A 24,486-nucleotide genomic window follows, 5' to 3' on the forward strand; every position below is an offset into this window, starting at 1 on the left:
GAAGGTAAGGAAGGAATTTCCAGAACATTGGAAATTGGACCAATACAAAAACTATAGGTAAAGCATAAAAACAGATCTTTGCCAGTGCTGAACACTTTTGACCACCTTGACACAAAGGCAGACGCTGAGTTCTAATGACTTAATGGCCATGTACAGGAATTAGTTGTTACACAGACCTCACTGTGTGGGGGAGGTTGTATTCTCTAAGGATATTATGAGATGCAAATGTCAGGTTTCTAGGTGCACTCAACTTCACATCCTGAACAATGAGAAGTACGAATGATAAGCACTTTTTAACGTGGTTGCTCTGCTCAATGAATAACTGTGACCTTACAAAACAAATTTAGAAATAACATATATATGGAGCACCTTTTCTTTTGTTTCCACACCAAGATTAAAACTACTTCCTTTCCTTTCAGCTAAACATTTTTTTTCTAATCTCATCACCTTACTCTGATTTACATAAATTTTAGCTTCAAGAATCATTGATCATTGCTGAATGCAAATAAGCACAGAGTAAAATTATATTAAGTTTGCACAATTGATCTTTCATAATTTTAAATGCTGACTTTTAAAATTTACTGTAAAATCAGTCTGAAATACTCCCATTGTTGACTGCCATCAAGTAGAGCAGGGTCACTTTGGGAAAACCCATTCTCAGTGATGTAAATTATAGGGTTATTATATGTATCCTAGAACAAGAGAGAGCAGAAGTTTTATTCAGAACAGATGTAAGAAAGCCCATAAAATCAGATGCATTACCCTCTATCTTTTCTAAGCTACAAACTAAAACTAGTTTTCATCAAATTGCACTGACCCTATTAACTTAATTTTCTGTGAAGTGACCTTTTATGACTAACAATGGAAAAGCAAAACTGTGCAAATATCCATGAAGACAGTGAAATGACTTATTTTAATGAGAAGACTAAAATATCTTTCCTGCATTAGCATCTGCTTATTGTCACTGCTCCTTAACCCCTTGGTACTGGCAGACACCACATGTCTCCTTTCCAGGAGTAGATGTATGCCAGGAAAGCCTTACTGCTAGCATCAGAAAGATAATTTCTGGAGTTCAAAAGATGATATAACACTGGTGTGTCATTTCAAATTGTAAAACAGATATCAAGTACAAAGGTAATAGGAAAACACTAAGGCTCCTACTCATAAATGCCAGCATGAAAAACTTAAATTACAAATCCCAAGGTGACCTGTTTATTTATATCTTGTACAATATCTTATGCCACCCAGATGGGCTCCTCAAAAACCTTCTGCAGAATTCACAGAGGTTCTATCAATCTCAGCTATAGACACAAGTCCACAGTGTTTTCTCCAAATGTTACCACAACTGCATCAGGGTTTAGCAGAAGCTTTTTACATATTATAAGCTACCTTGTAAGCTCTGGTACCAGTACTGGGGCTATACCTTTTTAACAACCACCTAAAGCAACAACATAAGGCCCATTAGTAATAATCACTCAGTCTCCAAATGTACTGAAGCAATAATTTACATGAATATCAATGGTCTCAATGATCTTTTCAGATCTCCAGTCACCTCTGGTTTTTAAGGATTAAGGCAAACCAAACTGATACAGGGAGAAGGATGCCATTTCCCAGGTTATTAATGATTTTGCAGCAATAATTGACTGCTGAAACTAGTAAAGGAAACAAAAGAGGGTTAATAATAATTTTGATACATTTTAACACTTGAAGCAACCTCACTGCACATTTTTTCTGTTATGAGATGCAAATATTTGCTTTCAAGTGCCTGCTGACTACTGTTACAAGACCCCAGAGTTGGCAAAAATGCTCAGCACACAAAATCTTCCAACCAGGCACATAAAATGAAATGAGGATGCAAATTTTCAAAATAGATCAGTGGACAGCAACTCCCCAGGAAAAACATCATTCTGATGGGTGCTGGTTACATGAAAATATAATCCTTTCATTTAAATGCCTGAATGGCAGCCTGACTGCACATGCAAGATACAAGCGTGTTGAAAAAAGCCTGACGCTTGAGAGCCTTACAGGTGGATTTGTTCTAATGAAAACATTTCTCTCCTTGAGAACTGTGTCTTTTAAAAACTTCAGTGCCACACTCAGCAAGGTAACTAAGCTGATCTTTATGTTTTGAACTTGGTTAGCTGGATTAGCTGTTTCCTCTAGAATGTTCCATTCTCCATCACTGTGCCAGCATCAGGACAAAGATACTGTCAGTGTATTCAACATTTTGCAATGGTGTGAATTCAACATTTCACTCATTAGATCTATATGATATTAAGGCTTTTCATTGGGTTCTACTAAATTTTAGATAGAATTTGAGGCACTGGTCTCTTTAGCCACCAACCTGAATGGCTTGACAATAGTTTATCCAAGAAACCATCTCTTACCTTTTTACACTGCCACTGCTGCAGACTGCTCAGTCCTTCTAACTCCAAGAAGGAATTAGCTCACCTGTCTAAAAGCTTATGACTTCTAACCTTTCTTGTCCCCTCTTGCTAAGACAGAGATCAACTTTAATTTCCGGGATGTGTTGTTAAAGCTGGCCAGTACTGGGGATGTATTTCTAGAGGCTTAAAAGGAATTCACCTTCTGTACAGATTTAGCAGTGGCTGACATGAATATGTTTCCTAAAGGACTATTTTTATGCTGCTGAGAGGTCACTGTAAGTTTAAATATCAGGATACTTTAAGCTCTCAAATAGGCATTTTTAATTTTGCTTACATCCAAACACAACTGTATTGCTTTTAAACCTTCTGAAAACACTAGATATTGAAATACACATCATAAGCTCTGGTTCAAAGAGTATCAATTACCTTGCTCTTTTACTTGAACTATCTGGTTTAGTGCAGTAATTGGAAAAGGCCAGCAGTGGCCTTGAATTATTATTTGTTAAGCTAAGAGCCTCCAGACAGGAATAGTTCTCTCTCATGCTGGTGGAATGTAGAAGTCAGTCAGCCTTTGCTTCAGAGGCTTGGGCTAAACATACCAAAGTGTTTAATAACCTCAGAAACCTAAAATTCATAAAAAGTTTGTGCATCTTAGACTACCACATATCCTAGTAAGACCTAGGTGCTTGTGAAATATCTATCCCAAGGCCTTGCTGTATTGAAACACAGAACTGAGAAATGTCTACAGGAGGTGAAAACATGGCAGAAGGAAGAAGGAGGAAGACTAAATTGTAAAGGTTAATAAAATGTATGCTTAGGAAGCATGTGTGGCTTAGATCATTATTCTTAACAGTTTCTGAAGCAGAGATTTTGTTTAATCCAAAGCAGGAGATTTGTTCTATACTTCTATTATACATTCCTTGGTATTTTCAGGTTCAGCTTACTGTGTACTGATGTTTGAAAATGCCAACACAGAACTCCATACTACCTTCTTCTTAAAAGGAGAGTATAAGACTTCAACTTAACCCAACTTCAAATGACTGATTTTAGGGATTTCTGCCAAATAGCTCTTTAAGACAACATTTACTGGAGCAATCAGTTATGAACCCCGAATTTAGACAGTGCCTTCTCCTAAACAAACAGGTGCATACAAATCCCTTAGCACAGCAAGACTCAATATCTCACATGTAGTTTGCTTTTCCTTCCAAATGCAGCACCAGAAAAACAAATTTAATTCTAAGGAGATATGTGCCTGAGCCTGAGAATGCTCCCATGCAAAAGAGAAAGGAATATACTAGAGCTTCAATTTTGAAAAGCAAATTCTTAGTTTGCAATAGCAATTAGCAGCAAATACATCTTGTTACTCTAACTTTTGAATGGGTTTCTATTTGTCTTCAGTGGGACTGGGTATGTGTTAACCCTTTGCTGATGAGACTACAAGGTTTACTACAAAAGCTTAAACTGGGAGAAAAGAGATCCTTTGCTGCTACAGGATCCTGTCCTCTCATATTAAGAGTAATCCCTACCTAGAAGACACTAGCATTTCTCATTCTAATTTTCAGATTATAAATTATATAGTACAATTTATAACATTTAAGTGCAACCAGGTATCATTTATTTTTTACATCTGAATTAAACACCTATATTGGAAAAGATTTATGCCTTTTGTTAGGAAATGAAGAGAAATGGAACTGCATTCCTGAAAGATGTGAATGTCAAGTCAAATTTCCAGGTTGTCTCATACCTTCCAAAGTAGGCTGACTTAGCTTCTCTGGTTGTATCTGCAAGTCAGGTAGAAGCAGAAATACAGAAGAAAACGTTCTTCTGAGGAAATGAGGAAGGGTTTTGTGGAGATAACCCAAAATTTTGGGATTCCAGATATTAAGGAGCAGTTTATTACTAGAAAATGAAGGATTGTTCTTTTCTCCTTTCTGTCATCTTCTCTCCCCATGCTGATTCCCTACCTTCATGCGTGAGACATAACATCAAATTCTCACAGACTCAATATCCCCATGTCTACCCCTTCTGTATTCTTCTGCACTGACACCTCATGTTTAGCAGCTCACTTTTTCTGCTCAGGGCACCTTCTAGGGTAAAAATAATTGTACAAAAGTACTTTAAAAACTTAGTGTAAGCTTTAAGCTAAAACCTGACACATCTTAGGAACAATACATCTACAACATCGCTGCTTTAAAAGACCCTACCTCCAGCAAGTTAGAAACAGAATGGTTTTAAAGGTTTTCAAATGTCCTACATCTTAGGTGTGAAATTGGTAGTGAATCAGTTGGTGTGAATGATTTTATTTGAAAGGACATTGCTTTAAGCTTTCTAATTCTTCACATGCTCTTTGCAAAAATGTTTATATAGAAGATGATGGCCTTTCCATGCTATGCAGTTACAATTGCTTCAACAGATCACTGCACAGGAGAAGTGAACTCCTGCCTAATGAAAGCTGGCCTACTTGGAGTTCTGCCAATGCCCTTTCGTTAAATGTAAAGTTCATAATATTAATCAGGCAACTGCTTATACTGGGGATCAAGTGAACATTTTCTGAAATTACAGTTGAGTTTTGTCAAAATGTTAGCTTTCCTTACCAAGTACGTTCAGAATGTCTGCTTGCTATTTCCCACTCTGACAACTAAATAACAAAGCCCATACGGTAGGCAGCTCACTGGGGTTTTACAGTGCCTGCAGCCCCAGCTGAAGGAATATCAGCACAGGAAAGAAACCACAACGACTAAGCCAAATTTAAATTCAACACACCACAAAAAGCATTCCAAGGGAAAGACAAGCTGTGCCAGTGAAAGTGGGCCACGTATTGTAAATTTTGGTGGCAAAGAAAAAGCTTCAATTCAAGCCTCTCTGGGATACTGGCACATGTATCTGGCATGCTCTGCAGGGAAAAATGGCTGGTTGGTCTGTTTACAGCAGATTTACCAGCCCCCCTTTCTGAACTCTTGCAACAAAGGCTCCTCCACTCTCTGGTGAAAACCTTAATCTGCAGGATGCAGAGGATGGGCTGCTGTCTACTGAATAGCCAAGCTCTATATGACCAAAATTCTGCAGAAAAAGATTGCTTCTGCTGGAACCATCCTAGTACAGATAAGGATAACCTGAAGAGTATTTTCTAAAAAGTCCTATCCTTCATAGCCTTCCATCATTGCAATCTTCAAACCAGAAGAAAGGAATTGCCAAGGCAAGTACTGCCCTAGAAGTATAAAGATATCTATCTTCTTGGTAAAACTGAGATGCAAAAGAGTAGGAAGCAGAATTGAGATTTAGAGGTTCATTCAAATATACTTTGCTTTTTTCTCCTTGGAACATTATCCTCCCAGCATACAAGAGATCTCAGCCAACTACTTTGATTCTCCCATTGTTTCTGGTTCAGCTTCAGTTGCTTTTATTCTTCACAATTCTGTTTCTTCTTTCTTCCATTCCCTTTGTTCTGTAGGCATAACCGTCCTTTCCTGTCTTTTCCTAGTGAGTGACCTTAATCTCACCAAGTCCACACCAATGGAATTAAAATAAATTAATCAGAAGTGAAACAAATTTTATATCTGAGTTCTAGCAATCTGACCAGCTTATTTATGTGCTGTATCCCTTTACACATATATACTGCCTGCTGAGACTGTGAAAACTCTTCAGAGCTTCTATTTGCCAGAGAACTAAGCATAGTTCCTATCAGTCTGAAGAATCCTCTCTAATATGCTACAGAAAAATGTCTGGGAAAAGTATGTCCCTTAGTGCAAAATAGTCAATGTGAAGTTCAGCACATTGGAGTATACTGATAAGCTATCTAAATTCACTTTGGCAAATGAGATAACTTGTCTGTTGTAAGCTGTCCAAAAATATTCTCATGGCTAGGATTCCTGTAAGTATAAACATTCTGATGAAGCAAAATGATTTAGAGTTACAATTAAAAAAACTGGAGTAAGCAAAAAGATACATAGGAAACATAGTAATAATCCTATCCCAAAAGATTGTGCTATCCAAGGGGATCTAGAATATTAATTAGTAAGTTGTTGCAAACCTATAAAAAATCATCCCATAATTACTCTGAAAAAAAGTTGCAATTTCAAAGCAACACTGCAGAATAGCATACTGGATTAATTATGCCAGACTGCAGCAATAACCTTGAATTAAAGCTGCAACCTTCTATTTTTAAGAAACAATTGCCTTTCTGGTTGATGAAACCTGTCGTCCCATCAGGTAACAGACGTGACCAGGAAAGAGAAAAGCAATAATGAGTCAATCCAAGCTGTTTGATACATTTCAAATCTTCCTCCCACAGAGTGTAGCTGCCACAAGCTACATCACCAGTCTGGTTCTTGAAAACTCGATCTCCTCCCTGATGGGTGAATATGTCCCAGACATTAGGGCCCTTTCCATCTGCATTCCAGCCTTCTGCTTGAAAAACAAAACTTGGTCGTTACACTTTTGACATCAAAAGACATATGTTGCAAGTAAATATTTATCACAAAATAGGTGCAAATCCCTGAAAACCCTATGGGCAAATTGAGAAGTATTCTCTACCCACTCCTTATAGTATCTAAAGTAACTAGGAACTTTCAAGCATTAATATACATTTGCATTAGGTTTTGCATTTATTCATATTTTTACTTGCTGCTAATTATTTGAAAATTCTGTTTTTAAAAAAATCCAGACTTCTAACACTCTTCATACTTCCTTAGCCAAAAATCAGATGTTTGCCACTCTTGAGACATTACAGGTTTTCACAAAGGGCATTTTCTAATGCAACCTCCATTCATAAAAGATCAGTCCATATCAAAGAAAGCCTTCAGGGTATGAGAAATACATCCAACAAATAGGCACTTATGGCTTTCAGTATGTCCTTTGAAAATCTTGACAGTTGGTTAAAAAGAAAGGAATGCCATTATGAGCCATGGCCCTAGGCATATACAAGCTGAATTAATAACACAGCTCTACAAAACTTCTGCTTTTTGTTTAGCCAGACATTCACAGAAATTAATTTTGAGTGTTCAAAAGCACTGCACCATTTCCCCCAAACTTTCAGAGTTTTGAGATATTTCTTCACAATTCTAAAATTGAGATACACAGATTACCATTAAAATATGCAAAATTTAGCTGTTGTCTGAGATCTAACAACATATAATATTTGATTCGAATAAATGCACCTTTCTTCATTACAATTTCTTTGTCTTTCCTGAGCAATGCTGTAGCTGAGGCAAACATTACATTTTTCATGTGGAGAGCTCTGTAAACTTACTTCCCTCTGTAAATCCCTGTAAAGTGTGATTTAATCATAAAATCGCAATTAACCTCAAAATGGCCAACCTCATTTACCACCAAGATTTTTCAGAGTCCCAGTGAACGCACTGTTCCACGGTTTTTCTTTAAAAACTTAAAGGACATTGTGTGTTAAAATTATGTATAAATTAAATATCAGTTGGGTTATAAGATTAATAACTATATAATAGCTACATATCAATCCTCAATAAAAGTGTTTTAATAATCAATTAGTATCATAGAAATTAGAGATGGGGAGAACTATTAGGAGGTCATTGAGTCCATCCCCTGCCAACGCAAGATTGCTCCCTTAAGTATATTCAGTACTTAATATACATCTGTCTTATTAAATCTAAGTTTAATGCAAGGTTAAGCATATTGAAGACACTTAATTTAAAGCATTACTAAAATCTGTAATATCACTTCTATAACCTAGCTTTTCAAAGATCATTGTCACATTTCATGGTCTTTACAGAATTTTATTGCAGCACACATACATCTACATTTGGTTGGTCAGTAAATTAAATTTTACATGGGACAACCTTCAAAGTAGGTCAAATTTTAGATCCAGACAGTTTTATTTTTTATTAATCTTGGATTTTATCATAGACTTGGTGCTCTGTCTGTATGCTCCTCAGAAAAATACAATACTACAAGTTTTCTATATCCTGCTTCAAATTTCAAACATGACTGCTGAAACAAATAGTCATCTGAGAGAAGTGCAGGAAATAACAGATAACAGTAATTCTTTGATGGTACCTAAAATTTTGAAGCCTTTAAGAGCAGGCTTCCTGCACCATATTGGTTTGATACAGCTCTTTTTTCAGTTCGGTTGGAGTGAAGGGAAGAAAAAGCTGCCATAACAGGCAGTTAGCACACTTTCGGTTAAGAATTGTCATCTAGAGCAGAGGCTGAATGATCCCTCTTTTTTGTCTGCCTTCCTCCAACAAAGGAAGTGGGAGGGAGGAGGGGAAGCATTTGCTTTTCAGCAGAGTATAACAGTACTACTCCCGTGGTCATTAGCCACTGTAAAGCCCTGAGCAGGGCTGCAGCAAACAGACTTTTCACTTTCAAGCATTCCTCACACTGTTTAAAGAGACTTCTCTGTACAGCATCGAGCATCTGAGCTACCTGATAAAGTGTAGGAAGGAATGCAGCAAGGCAACAGAAAGCTCTACATACTAACACATCCTACTGAGCCACAATTAGTCTGCAGAGAGCTCTGCTCTTCTTCATTGAACCAAGCTTGCACCTCTAAGCTTGCTCAGAAACTTCCATGCTACAAAGCACTCCACAGTGTAGGCATAACTGGAGTTTTAGGGAGCTTTGGGGCCAGGAAAGAACAGTGATGAGGAACTGATTTTACATTTAAAATACTTAGGTGTGAATTGGATACCAAATCAGCACATGACATGCCATTGAATGAATAATATAAATTATTGTGATACATGTTCCCCATTCTGTGTAATTATTACATCAGAAAGAAATGTAATGCTTTTCCAACTAGTGAAGCTACTAAAGCAGGACTATTACTGATCAGAGTGTTTTTAAGCTTTTATGTACTTTTACAAGTACACTTTTCCTCTAATTCAGCTGTCCTTTAACCTTCCGGAGTGAAATTTTCTTGACCTGGTCTCTGACCAAAAAGTGTAATTTTGTTTGAATTAATGCAGTTCCACTATTTGGCATATGAAAGAAGTGAAGGAAACCACTTTTACCATTACAAGATTTTTTTTTCCAACTTCTCTCCCTGCCCCCACCCCCCAAAAAATAAAAAAACAACAAAGTCAAGCAGAGAGTTGAAATTTAGCATAGAAATGGCCCTCAGTAAGAAGAAGTGCTTTTGAATGTTCTGGTGCAAAATTGATTTTGATTTGACTGAGTCATGAACCTTTGAAATCTGCACTTTGAGCATGCAGAGTACAATTGGTATGATTTTTTAGCGCTTTGAAATATACAGAGTGGAGAAGGTTGTGCTGTGCATAAATACATAGCTGACAGTAAAAAATAAAGTAGCCTGTCAGCTTGTTCCTCTTCTACTGTGTATCTTGTGATATGCACAGCAACTGAGTTTGGACTCTACAAGAACTATTGCTTCAATCATGCTGCCTCTAAGTCAGAAGCTGCACAGCCTCTGAAGCTTTCAGGAGAAGGAATTCCCTGTTGAGTTTCTTACTTCTGCAGGAAAAGGGTCATTTGAGTAGTGTCTAGACCATATTATAGATTTTTTTTTTATGTTTTTCCCACTCAGAAGCCATAAGAAAGTTCATTAAAAATACATTAAGAGAACATTAAAGTTGCACATCTAGCCACTCAAAAGGCAGGAAATTATAATGTCATTCTATATGCACACACAACTCACATTTTAAAAATTAGTTAGAAGAGCTATGTGCATTGCAGGACTCGAGTTAGAATCTGGCCCAGAATATTGATTTCCTGGGAACCGCGAGCTGTGGAGTCTATTAGGTGAAGTGAACCGAGCTCATTAAAAGGTACCGAGCATGGGCAAGTACTCTCAATTTCAGCAATAACCAAGAACTAAAGGCTACATCCTCAAAGACAATTTAGGATCTACAACTCCCATTTAGGTACTGAAATCAATGGGAGTTAAGTGCCTGTATGCTGCAGGGCATAATATGAGAAAATCAGGTACATGTGTATTTTGAAGGTTTGTAAAGACACGTTTATGAAAGGATAAAGTTTTGGAGGGGTTATGGCTGTAGGTGTCCCTATGTTTATGTGTTTACATCCCCTAATCTGCAACATATTTTCATCCCATGCTGGGCAAATCCCTTCATCAGTCCCTCTATTCAGCTGGGAACACGACACATTTCCCTGGGGGACAGCCTCCACAAGTCCAACTGTTAACCTCTCAGTTCATTGTTCTTCAAAATCTTTGGAGACGAGTTCCTACCTGAAGACTTCTTGTGAGTACCAATGTCTGATGAGGTAGTTGTCCCATCCAGTTTCAAAATAGCCAATAGCAATTTACCTGAACTAGCTTTACAGAAAGCATATACACAAGAAGTAGATGAAAAAATTACTTATATCTTATATATATATACACTTATACTTGCTTCCTCCTCACCCCCCCCCCCCCTCAATAACTAGCTCCATTTCCATTACCTAGCCATATGTCTGAGATTTGAAACATCTTTTACCCTCTTCTTACTCCTCAAGTCAAGTGTTTAGACATAAGTGCTACATGGATTTGCATCAGATATAATGTCTACACAACAAGGCAAAGATCAAACACTCCTGCATCCAGATTTTTTGTTCACTTAAAACTTCCTTAATGCTTTGATAGTTAAAAATTGACACCTTCAATTTGATATGCTGCTGTAGCTGCACCCCAAGCAAATCCAACTGGAAAAGCAATATCCTCCAGCACCGGCTGCAGAGGACAGGTGAATACACAGCATTATGTGTGTTGTGGAGATGTCGGCTTCATTTGCAGACAACACTTCCTGGCTTGATCACTCTTCCACTTGTTACAAGCAGATTCTATGTGGAAGACAAAAATAAACCCTGTGCAGCTTCACACACTGGAGGGTAAGCCATGCACTTTGCATATCTCAGGATTAAAGCAGAGAGGTTCAGTCAGCTACCAGTGAAAGTGGAAAAGGCAGCAGTGGAAAAGCCTAGGGTGGTCATGGTAAAAGGGCTCCTCCTAGTACAAAGAATTAATACACAGAACAGATCCATCTTTCCCTTCACTTGCCTCTCACCTCCCATCTCTCATACAGAGAACTTTGTGGACCCTCTATTCAACATAATTCCTTTAGCTACCAGGCAAAAAATAATTTCCACCTCTTCCAGTAAGCTTCAAAAACCAGCAGCCCCTCTTCTTTTCTGGCATTCTTTTTTTTTTTTTTTTTTTTCTCTTCCAACACCAGGAAAACTTGCCTGCAGTAGCTGAAAAAGGATATTTTAGCCATTACATGTTTTGCAGTGGAAACCAATGAGTAGAAGAGCAAGATTTGTATGGGAGTACAGACAGAACAGCTATCTTTCTCCTTCTTTAAAACCCCGTGGACGCTCATTTTTTTAAAGCAGCAATGACAACCTTATGGCATGTGTGCCAGAATCAGCATCTGCAAAACAGCCCTCAGGTCTCTTCCTCTACCTTCTGTCAATGTTGTTACTGCTCTCCTGTCAGCAAACTGAAAAGGAAGCAGCAGCAGGAGGAGAGTCACGTAAAAAGTGGGATGGGTTGAAAGTAGTTTACTGTCCCTTTCCAGAAAACCGCAACACCTGGCACACTAGATGGCACTACTGCAATTTTTTTTCTTTTTTCACTTACTGGTGTTTGTCCCCCTATATTATAACATTACATCCACACTGTTTTTGCTGAGGTCCGTATCTGCACGTATTGAACTGCTGTAATATATGACCACTGTTCTTCTTCTTTACTCCACTTACACTCTACTCTCTTGATTTTGAAATGTTTCTGGGTGAGGACCTACTTCTGCAAAGCATTATACATGTAACTGACATTTTCTTTGATAATGAGAATAAGAAACCTTAATATACGTAGGAAATCCACTAGCACAGTCAATGCACATACTTTTGCCAAGAATGCACACAATAAAAGAATCAACTTCTTAGAAAAAAAAAAATTCCTTTGTAGAGATGCAGGGAAGCTGATTTAATTCCAAAACGAATATTGCAGAACCAGACAGTGCAGCTGCAATGCAAAATAAATCAGGCTTTCACAGCAGGCATGTATTTCCTCAAGTGTCTTTTAGAGGAAAGGTAAAAGCCCCTTGAATACAAAGGAACGAAGGGGAAAATGGGGCACAACATACTAATTTGTTCCCAAAACGCATGCTGACACATGGTCTAGGCAAACATACATATCCTTCATGTGTATTATACAGATGACCAAAAATCGATAAAATCAACTAGTCAATGTTCTCTTGTTGAAACAGCATCCTCAGGCTTTCATCTGCAAGTTAAGGACAGTTAACAGTCAAACTCATCAGGGCCACCTTAAATTATGATTAATAAGTATTAATGAACCAGAATAATAATGCTTATTTTTTACGTCATTAAATATTACTGGTAGGCATCTTGGAAAATGTAAGTAACATTAAATATTTTCTCTGAGAATAATACAATATAATTTCACAGGAGATATAATAAATATGTAACTCAATAATAGGGGGAGGGGCAGACAGGAGATACTAACAATAAATAAGTTTTATAAAAATGCTTAAGCATAAAAACAAGGCTAAAAAGTGTCACTGCAGATTCCGTATCAGGAATCAACAGAGACGGGTTTTGGGAGAGACTGAGTAGGAGGAAAATATTCCATAAGCAGTCTGGGGGAGAGTGAACAAAATTTGCCTCAGAGGTTAAGACAGATTCACAGTAATGAGATACCAGGTTTTGTCAGATAAGTAGGCAGATACTGAAAGACGCAGGGCTTCAAAACTCAGAGAAGCTGCGCTTATAGCAACGAAGCTCAGATTTTTCTGGCAACCCAGTTTCTACATTTGTGATCCCACTTCTGGTTGTATTTCTGGATTCATAACCCATTCCTTACTGCAGTGGTGGGACTTGAAATTACATCTTCTTTAGACCCACTGCATGGATTCTAGGACGCACCCACCTTCTTACTCTGATAATTTTCCCTACATCTAACAAATAACCTGGCCCCAACCTGAATTGCAGTATTTTACTGTCCCATTGTTTTGTTCAACACATGTAGGTATAAAACTTTAAGAGAACTATTAAACTCTCTCTACAGGCCACATTTTTCCTGACTATGTTTAAGGTCTTTATGTTTGCACTGGCACATATGTAACTGAATGAGCTCAAGCCAAGTATTTGTAAGAAAAAACAAGCAGTTTCTGGGTATCCAAATGTATTTGGACAAAGATTTTTTTGTCAAATCAATAAAAAGCAGGAGTAATTGGCCCTGGTAATAAGGGTTAGCAACTAAAATTACAAAATGCTAGATAATTTATTAAGGTGAAAGATGAATAGGTTTTGGTGATGGACTTTAAGTCATGTGGGTTAATTATTATCAGAGGAATTGTATCTTGTCAAAAGGAGATTTTCCTGACTGAATTGGTTTCCTATTATAAGTATCTTTAATTGTATTTACTATGGAGTTTAGAAATTAAATTTTGAAGGGGTGGTGAAAATTAAAATCTTGTCCCTGAAATTTTACACCATGCAGGGACCCATAAAAAGATATACCTGCTTTGGAAGTGAGACTGTATGTCTCTGAAACAGCCAAAGGTAGAAGTTCATATCTTCTGTGAGTTCTCTTTGTAATTGCAACTCATAAATTTACCTTCTCTCTCTGGCAACGTAATAGAGCAGCTATTGAGAAACAAATTTACTAAAACACGTTGAAGTCTGCCAGAAAAACTTGATTTTTTTAATAGTAATACAAAATTAATGAATAGAGAGCAGAAGATATACTGTCATATGTCTGACGTTTAGCCATATACTGTTTACTTTAGGATATTTTAGCACTGGGCTTAAGGTGTTCTCAATTAAGTTATGGAGACAGTTTCTGCCTTGTGCTGTGGCTGCAGTAGAGGACTCATAACTTTGATTCTCTAAATTCAGCCTTAATTAGAAGCTGCTCCTGGACTGTTGATTAGCCTTTCTTCTGCCATCACCAATGTGTCAAAATTCTGTTCCCAAACTTAAATAAATTGGAAATGAACTATCATGTTGACTGAAATGAAGGGTGATGACAAACAATGAAGGGTAATGATAAACAATAACTTTGAAGGGAGGCATTTAGTGCAGTACACAAAGATTAGTATTACTTATGATCTCATTTAATAGCTTCAATAATGAGCTAGAAGAGGGAGTAAATGGTACATTAATGAAATCTGCAGATCTATTAAACTAGGAGGAGCTGAGCACACTGCTGAAAATGGAGAAATAATTCAAGGGTTCTTGGGAAGATTAGAAACACGGGCAGAATATTGCAATGCGATTCCATTTAGAAAACAGATGAATAATATTTTGGTAAAAAATCAACAGATGGTAACAGGTAAAATTCTGGAGAGCTGTAATGCTGGAAGAGATTTAAAATTGAGAACATCAGGAAAACTAGGCAGAAATCTGTAACTGAGCAGTAGATATAAACTGTGAAATTTGTGCAAAACTATTAAAGAATAAGTAAACAAGTAATGACTCATCTTAAAGCAGCTCTACAACCATCGGTTCTCTTCGGTGTATAGCATGGGCACTGAAAAACAGACTATCAGTCAGATGGTTAGAGATTTTACAGGTATGGAATTTTTTCCTGGAAGAAAACTTAAAAGTAAGCCATTCATACAACAGAGTGTTGTCCTTCATAAAGTGAATGACATAACAGTGAGCCACTGGCTAAAAAAACATTAAAAAGCCCAAGACTGAAGAAATAAAATACTGCTTCTGGTAATTGCATGATGCAGCTTGAAATTTTTAATATTCCTGAGGTAACTGCCGATGTAATGCCAGCTGCTACGAGCTTTCCAATACCAGATATATGTGCACAATATCTCAGAGACCTAAAGCTACTTGTGAGCAAGTTAGTTGCATTCGGGGAGCTCACACAAATTAATCTTGCTGGGAATAACTCTCCACAAACTATAGAGGAGGGTCAAACTAGTGTTACATCACTCCCTGTACCAGAAAAATCTTGGCAATTCAGAATGGCAACAGCATTAGGATGTATAGTATGTTTATAAAGTGATAGTCCATATTGGTCATCAGTTTTCAGAAGTCCTGGATAGTTCTTGGATGTTGAAGGCAATTGTCCTTTATTGCTGAGTGCCTCCATACAGTATTTTTAAGTGGGCATGTCTGCTCAGGAGTTTGTCACTGTCATTACATTGTGACACAACACTGAGTGCACAGAGCAGGGCCTTGATCCACAGCTTTAAATTTGCACACTTCAGTAGAAAACCCGGCAAAAGCCGTTTCATGTAAAACCATGCTCTATTCATCTATATCTTGGCATGTCCTGCTGTTCCACACTTCTGCATCACTCACCTTTTAGGTGAACAAGCTTAAAAACAATGAGCCGTCATGCAAAAGTATCAGGATAAAAAAAGGAAGAGATATATATATATGAAGAACAACACAAAAAATACCAGAAGTATATGCAGTACCTCTGGTCCCTTGTGAATGCACTCTGTTTGCTGAGACAGCACCCTTCCACTGGTGTTTCAGGGAGACCTGCCTACATTTTCCAGAAACTGGAAGTTTCAAGATGTTTGCAGAGCTACCTACAGGCAAACCTGCTTAATACAACTTTGCCAGGAAAATATCTGCTGCAACTTATTAGATTGGCTGCAACTGGTTAGAAAGACACATCCAAATGATTTTATCTAAACTTGTTAACATTTTTAAAATAGAAGGCAAAGTCTCACACATTTTAAAGTGGCACAATTTCCCTATTTATGCCATGAATCTGTAGGCTATTTTGCTACGCAGTTAAATATTCAAAATCATGTACGTAGAATCTTCACTGCACATACCTAGTTCTGCTTTAAAATCAGTATGCCTCATTTTTTACACTAGGTACACTGAAAATCCAGCACCTTATCCTCTGGAACATCATTTCAGCGCCCATAACTAGAAGTCAAATTTGGCTAATTTGAAAATGTAGGCCCAGTATCTGTTTGTTTTGCTGTTTCTGAAACTTCTCCCTTCTTAACAGGTCAACCCTTAGAAACTTGTTGTATTACTTGGTTTTTATTGCTGAAAGATTATATACATGATGTCTATATTTTTCTCCCATTCTAATGTTCACAACTTACATATTTCCAAGCACAGGAATGCTTTTTCTTTCTTCTGACCCCACATGCTGACAAGAAGACAGCAGCAGCCCCTGTTAGAGTGCATTCCAGGAGGCAGAGGTGTGTGCTGACGTCACATCACATGATGGGGGGGTTAAATATTGCTGAGCTGTTTGAGTGCTTACAGGCACTATATCCATGGAAATCACTAACCAGAGCCAACCAAATTTGAAAGAAAACTGGCATTTGTGAGAATACATGGCTGAATAAATATTGGTGCTGCAACATGACGGAAAGCCTGAAAAGCTGCTGCAAGTACTATATTAGGCACCAGAGAATATACTTGAAGGAGACATTACAGATGCTGGTACTAAGGGAAGTGCTTCAAGCAACATCCATAAGACCACAAAAAAGTGAAAATCAACACAATCACATAAACCTGTTTTTAAAACTGAATTATCACCGAAACACTTATTTTTTTCATTTATATGCAGGTTTTCTCGCCAAAACACTAATAACCTAAAAAATTCTTAACAATTTTTACTGACTTTTTTTTCTTTCAAGGTTTGTGTTTTGGTGGGGAGTTGTTGGTTGGTGGTTTTTTTTGGTTTTGTTTTGTTGGGTTTTTTTAATAATTTTTATTTGCTTTAATACAATCATGGAATAAACCAGGAACAGATTCTGCCCAGACCAATTTTATATTGGGGATATGTTGACAAAACAAAATTGTTTCAACATTTATAATATGTATAAATTCCTGCAGAGTCCCACTATTTGTTTTCAGAATTAGCTTGAAATAGTGCAAGTAGTTTATATAGCACTGAAACTGTATCTTTCATTTTCTTTTTCTTCCAGAAATGCTGTTTCTCATGTCACTGACTATGACTAATGACATTGACTATGACTCTAGCAAATATGCTTGAAAAGCTTCTCCCACCAGCCAGGATTAAGAAATCCCATTATATTACTGCATTTACATAAAATTCACTTCCCTGTATCAGCAATATAGAACCATCTACTATTAAATGGCAGCACACTATGAGAGACAGTAGTTGATATTACTTTTCAAAAGATTTGTGCTACACCATTATCCTGTAAATATTTTTTTCCTTTTGCAAGAAATACTATCCATTATACTCCTCATTTTTATCCTGCAAAATAGTAGTGAGTACTATTGCTTGCACCTGGAAAAGGAGATGTACAGCAGTATTTTAATTTGACACAGTAATTCAAATACCTATTTGAAATTCAGTAAATACAGGCTATTTTTCAAACAACTTGAGTTTTATACATACCTATGCACATATATATACACACACACACATATATAGTCTTCCAAACAGCATTACAGATGTGCAGTGATGTCTCAGGACTATGTTATTCTGAAAATATCACAAAACACGTACCTGACCCTGAAGCTAAACTAACAGAATAAAAAGAAAAAAAAAAAAATCAATACAACTGTTTAATATAGCTTTCTATTTCTTGATTTCAGCACATAAATAAAAAAAAAAGATTAAAGGATACAGTAGGCATAATGGAGCAGCACTAACCTTTTTACCATCACAGAGGTTGTCTCCTTAATAAAGAAGCCACATGGATAAATACTGTGTCTCATTCACTTTAAGCTCTTTATATCTTCCCTCATATTTTAGCTTGGCGCAGAGTAAACTGAACAATGGCATACTGTAGATTAAATCATACACATTCTTCCCCTTCTGATGAAATACTTCAGAATTTTATAATCACACAACAAAAAAAAAAAGTGGAGTTTATGGGTAAGCAAGTCTATGTTTAGATTGAGCTCCTTTGATTCTCTCTTAATTGCCCTTCAGACTAAACTGGTGAATAGACCTAGTAATGGTTGTTGTATGAAAGCTTTTGGCTGCTGAGTGATCAATATCCCATAGGAGGCAATAGTTAGAGCTCTGAGGATGTGGATATTGGGCACACATGCATACTGAGCTCTTACAAATATTTCTGGCTCCTCACATTCCCATAGAAGTCTGTAGAAAATATTGTGTTTATGTAACTAAAAAGACTACATCATGATCTATGGCATAGATTGGGGTAGGAGAACAAAAGCAACCTTCTATTTTCTAGCCTTTGAAAAGCAGATTTTGTGAATTACCACTATTTAGCAGAATACATAGAGCAGCTTATTAAATGTATTTAAAATCTGTCCAATGGTGGTGCTACTACCCACATCACTCTCCCCTCAGTCTGAGCCAAGGCAAGAAGTTGCAGCAACAGAAAGCTGTTACCTTTTATGTGGACCTTGCCACTGGTTGCTGTTGTTTCCTTGCCAAAGAGTGAGTAACTTTAGATTGAGTTCCAAGTTTTCCAGAAGACTGTGCTGTACTGATTACCAATTATTTTATACCCTCTTTCTGGCCTGTATTCATGATCTTAGCCTCAGTTTTGTTTTGGTCTGTTTTTTGCATTTTTTTAAAACACAGCCTTTGGCAGTAGCAGAAGAATGGCAGGGGAACTTTTGTTGGGCCTCCAAATTCTAGCATGGAGACAGCTCCATCTCTGTAGGAGCAGTCCAATCCAGTTAATGCAAAGAAGATGATGGGGGCTGAAGCGTTCTCAAAGCAGACAGAATCTTTGGCAGATTACACAACCAACATTAACAAGTTCTCCACTGAGCTTATGCAATGTGTATTTCTTCTCCAAGGCTTACACTGGCTCCACATTTATGGAAGCTCAATAGATAGGGCAAGAGAGATAAGCTGACAAGCATGTGCCATTGCTGTCCCAATTTTGATTCACTCTTCAGTCAGTGTCTGGAGGTGCTAAAGCTATCTTGTTTCCTTTCTGCAAAAATCTCATGCTTCAGATGCCTCTGATCTACACCACCCATACAAATGTGAGACTGAAAAGAAAAAGGCAGCCAGACTTGTGGCCTCAAACAATGAAGAATAGATGCAATGGTTATGAGACATCTTAAATGAAATATTTGCAAGGGTCCAGTTCTTATTTAGCCTGAGCCAGATTAAATATGCATTTCTCAATAACCAGATGAGTGTCTTAAGCAGCAGATACTGGTTATCCTGTGCTGACCTTAAAAATTCCTCCTTTTTTTTTTTTTTTTTTTTTTTTGGCGTCCTGGGTATCTTTTTGATAAAAAGTGTATTGTAATACTTCATTCTGACAAAATATCTTGGTTCTAAATCTCTGTTTTCAACAGTAAGGAAAAAATTAAAAAATCATAGTAATTTGTTTTTAGACCTCATCTTTCCATGCTTGCTGTTTTCCTCCTTTTAAACATCTTAGTCTGGAATTCCCCAGAGTACAGTGGAAAAAATACAAATTCTATCACACTTCCACAAGTAGAATACCAAAAGGCTTCCATTTTGGACTCTATACGGACACAGACTCTACAAACAAAATCAACACAAGCTTTCCATTAGTCATTGATAGTTGAATCAGGTCGTAGCTTTCACCAAAACAAGATATTTAATGAACAGGAATAAAATAAAGAGAGGAGAAAATAACACATGAATGGTATCAAAATTTTTTGTCTCTCAAAGTATCTTTTTCATATGACTGTAACTGATATATTTAACGCTACTTTTGCAGTCTTTTTTCAACATGGCTGAACTTCCACTATGTCATAGGATGTTAACAGTTATTGCAAAAAGGATTTGGATTTTTTATTTCACTCTCCTTGTCCCAGTCAAGATTAGCCAAGTCCTTGTAAACATATGCTATATATAAGATTTCTGAGGGTTTTCTAAAGGCTGCAGGTTCAGTATTTTTCCTGCACTTACAGAACAGGATTGATGTACAGCCCTGGATTGATGCCTAAAATAGATCCAAGATACGTATTTTTCATCATGCTTTGTGTCATGTGCTATTGGTTATAGAGCTTGCAAATGTTATCCAGCTGGATTAGTGCCTTAACCACACCTTTGCTGTTCAAAGAGAAGGTACAAAATGAACAAAATCTCTGTTCTCCTACAATAGTTCAGGGAGCATATCAGCATGACAGAGCAAGCTGGGAAGACCTTAAGAGAAGATCTTGCGATTGTTATAACTTCTGTTTGTCACTATACCTGTTTATTTCCATGGAATACTTTATAGCCATTAAGTTCTCTAGGCACTGGTTTGTTGTCTATTTAAAAATAATGTGATACTAATTTGAAACTTTTCAGTTTTCTTCCCTTGAATGTGCTGAGTTTTCAAATGAGAGAGGTGTTCACAGATGAAACAATGGAAAAAGAGCACAATATGTAGGGAATAACACTGCCAAAAGACAAAGAATCCATAAAAAAATATGTATACTGATACCAATTGTTTCCTGCCACAATGCTGGAAGCATTCAGTGCAAAAAGATTACAGTGCTGTTATGCACAGATCTTTCTCTGTCCCTGGAAACACACTACACAGGAGAAAAGAGCCCCTAATGAAAAGGGAAATGATTTCTCAAAAGCTACACAAAAGATCAGTATCAGGATTAGGAAAACATTTAGATCTTTCATCAGGCATATGTATTTTTCAGAGGACAATACCTATCTGTATCTTCTCATATCTACTGCAGAATTACCTGATGCTGAGCAGGTAATTTCTGAAAAGCTAAGGAAACATGCAGATGGATGTTTACTTTACAATATATAACTATAAAAATGGAAAGCTAGAAGTTTTTTGTTAGCTATAATTGTCTTTAATATTGAGGTATGCACTGAAAGCGAATACACAATTCTGCTTTGTTCTGGCAAGCATGTCTGTTGAAATGCTGAACAGAATTTGAAACTTTGTATATTCCTTCAAAAACTGACATTAACAGAGCTTTGTAACTGAAATGCTAAAATGTCAGAAAGAAGACCCAAAAACCAAAATCACATATCTCAGCTCTGCCCTTCTCTGCAGTAACCTGCATGTACTGCTGAGTGGATGCTGAAATATATCTTTTCATCCATAACTTTGCAATGGCAAGTTTCCTGTACTAAATTTACTTTGTATCTTAAAAGTTTAAAAGTTGAATGATTGCCTATTAAAGTCAATACTACAGAATCTCAGCTTCTATGGAGAAAGAAATGTTAAAGTCATGTGTTCAGTACACAACCAACTCAAATATGAACACTGTAATGACATTAGAGATTACCTTTTTATCATTTAAATTTTTCCTATGAATCTGTAAGGGAAAGAGGTGATTGTAAAAAAGACATAATTATAGCTGTTTTTGAAGAGAGTTGTGATCACGATCTACTAAAAGGATGGATAAGTATTTGGCTGTGGGACTAGAATTTTAACAGAAGTGACAAACCTATCTGAAAATAATAGCTTTTCCATTGGACAGAATCAAAAGACTGCTATGCCTTTCCATTGTGGTTTATCTCTGTCACTGCCCATCTATAGCACTTTAAAATTTATCCTCTTAACAATCATTAAAGCTTGAATAATATGTTTGCATAGTTATTCATCACTAAGACAAATGAAGGAAACTTTTGTTTAAGGCTGGAAAAAACAAAAAAATTTTTGGTTATTTGACCATAATTCACAGAATTCTATGGAGTAATGCCATTATCCCACTGACAGCATTTGATACTTGTAACCTCCCATGAGCTCACTTACTCTGCTCACTTCTGAAGGCACTGTGTCTCTTTATGATTCCTTGACCATTATGCAATCTCTCCCATGGCTGGATGCTTGTCTCCCATGCGATGTCACTGCATCATTTAGTGAGACAAATGCTTGTCTGCACTTATTCTGAGACAGGAACCTCATGGAGAGGGGAGGAAATAATTCAAGTTTCCAAATATTGGCAATTTCATAATTTCATTTGTTTCTTAAAGCTCTGCTTCTTTCCACACAAGGTCCATACCATTTAAAAAGAAAGACAGCTTGTATAATCTGTATAGGTCTACCAAATAGGAACAGACTGGTAAAAAAGCACTGAAAATAAAATTTCTATACTATACTATACTCTGAGATAAATTTCAAAGTCTCCAGATATGAGTCTCGCTTAAAGCTCTGTAAGCAAAAACCCACAACTCTTCATGTAAGGAAAAGCAAACTGTTACATGACTTAAGATCACAAAACTGGATGATTTTTTTTTTCCTCAAACTTAATAAGTGAACTAGGATAAAATTGACATTTGGTCAATGATCATATCTGAGAAATTTCAGCTGTGTAGGTGAAAGTTTGGCAAAGTCATAAATAGCTGAAAAGGACAGAAAGGAAACATTAAAAAAAAACTATAAATGTCACTATGCTCTCCATCTGGAATACCATTGCTAGTACTTTTACAATGCAGACCAGACAGCAGACTAAGGGAATCAATGGAACAATGATCTGTCTTAAAAATCTGTCATAAAAAAGAGGAAAAATATCATGAAGATCGGAGATGAGCTCATGGATCATCCAGAAGACCACCTGCTGAAGAGGAAGACAAAGAAGAAAAGAAAGTCTGTTTTAGCCAGCTTCAGTTTCTTGCTGGACTGACCCTTGAACCACTAAGTCATCAGTTTCCAAACATCCAGTTTTACTGGCCAATTACTCAGCAGAACATGACATGATCAATGATCTGAAAGTTTTCAGCTGCTTTTATTGATCAAATATATAAACAAAACACAACTGTCAGCTGCTTTGACTTTACTGCTGATGAAGTGATGTTTAAAACAATTAATGAATTAATGCTCAAACACAGATGAAAAAAACTGTAGTTTATATAAAAGAGCAAAAATGTTTACTACTCAATTAATTAATAATTTGCCTTATAATTGATTTTTTAAATTGTTTGACTGGCAAAACAGAAGTGTGAGCTATAATTACCAGCTACCTAGATTAGCTCTTTTTTCTTTTTGGATTTCTGTTAATTATTGCTAAAGTGAAGGAAGCAGGACCACTGGCGCTGCCAAACTCTTTTCAAATTATTGGTGCTAAAAAAATAAATATCAGAAAATGCAAATTACCACAAAATGTGAAGGTTGATTACTTTTTGTAAAAAATCAGGCAGATGAGCAAATGCTATGAAATGCTGAGGCGGGGCTGGGGCACACAAAGGAGTTATGGTAAACTGATGAGCTTCCAGGTGTCGGCTCAGCTTGGGTAGCTAGTAATATTTGCACTCTTAGCCTGGAGCAAATCTGAAGCAGAAGGTGTTAGATAAATCTTCAGAGAAAGCACCCTCTGCTAGCAGGACCAGCCCTAAACAAGAGTCAAAGTTTGCAAAGGCACGCCACTTTATGAAGAACAACTTACTTCACTCCTCCTTGACCTACTCTGAAAATAGGAACAATATCAACTTTTAAAGGCGGTAATTTAATTTCCCTCTGACAGCAACAGAATGATCCAGGACTCAGTACTATCTTGCCTTTTCAGAAGAAGTGTCTATAAAACAGGGTTGCTTTCAAAAAGAGACTTGGAGTTGAATTCATTATTAGTCTCCTGGAAAATGTAATTTATGTCTTGCTTAGCCAGGTAAGATGGAAGGCAATCTAGCTGTTAGAAAATAAGGAGCTGAGTTAAAGAAAATGGAAGGGGAAAGAATTAACCATGAAAAGAATACTATTTAAGGAAAGGGTGAAAACTGAGAGATTAATTTCCTGTTAGTTCCATTTTATCTCTTGTAAGTACATTTTTTAATTCTTTAAATCAAAGTTCTTCTGCTCTATGTGTATTGCCATTATTTCCCTGGAATTGAAAATGTCTGTTTTGTTCAGCAAGCGCATGTTAGAAATCTTGGGCTATTAAAAGATGGTGCCAATGTTAACTATTATACAAAGGATTAAATCTTAACTAAGTAGTATTAAAAAGTGACTCTATAAACCTTTAGGTTATTGGTACTTAAAGTTTTTCAAAGAAAAGAAGACCAATATGAGGGATTAATAGTTAAGGTTATGCAAAATCCACTTAATCAGCATGGCTAATTTTAGCTTTGACTAAAGCTGCTGGCAACTATGTGTATTTTGCTTTGGGGCTTTACTTTTGAAGAGAGTGATGAATACATTTTTGAGGTAAATTTATCTTAACTGAAAGTCTACCTAATGCTCTTTAATTGCTGAAAAAGTGATTTTAATAGCATTTGCATTTAGGAGAGGAAGAAGATCTTCAGCTGTGCCTCTTT

The 24,486-nt window shown here is 36.8% G+C and overlaps 1 protein-coding gene across 1 annotated transcript in view; it reads right to left on the bottom strand.

Moving 5' to 3' along the window:
* Positions 1-578: 578 nt before the first annotated feature.
* LOC309573233 (uncharacterized protein) overlaps positions 579-24,486 on the bottom strand; it is a gene marked incomplete at both ends in the record, with an annotated part of 37,772 nt that continues 13,864 nt past the window's right edge. The window contains 4 exons of the mRNA XM_082281996.1: positions 579-692; positions 5,325-5,431; positions 6,564-6,791; positions 10,977-11,049. Coding sequence (XP_082138122.1) covers positions 579-692; positions 5,325-5,431; positions 6,564-6,791; positions 10,977-11,049 — 522 coding nt within the window. The remainder of the gene's footprint in view (positions 693-5,324; positions 5,432-6,563; positions 6,792-10,976; positions 11,050-24,486) is intronic.

Source organism: Coloeus monedula (genome assembly GCF_965178545.1).
Source record: "Coloeus monedula genome assembly, chromosome: 5".
Lineage (NCBI taxonomy): Eukaryota > Metazoa > Chordata > Aves > Passeriformes > Corvidae > Coloeus > Coloeus monedula.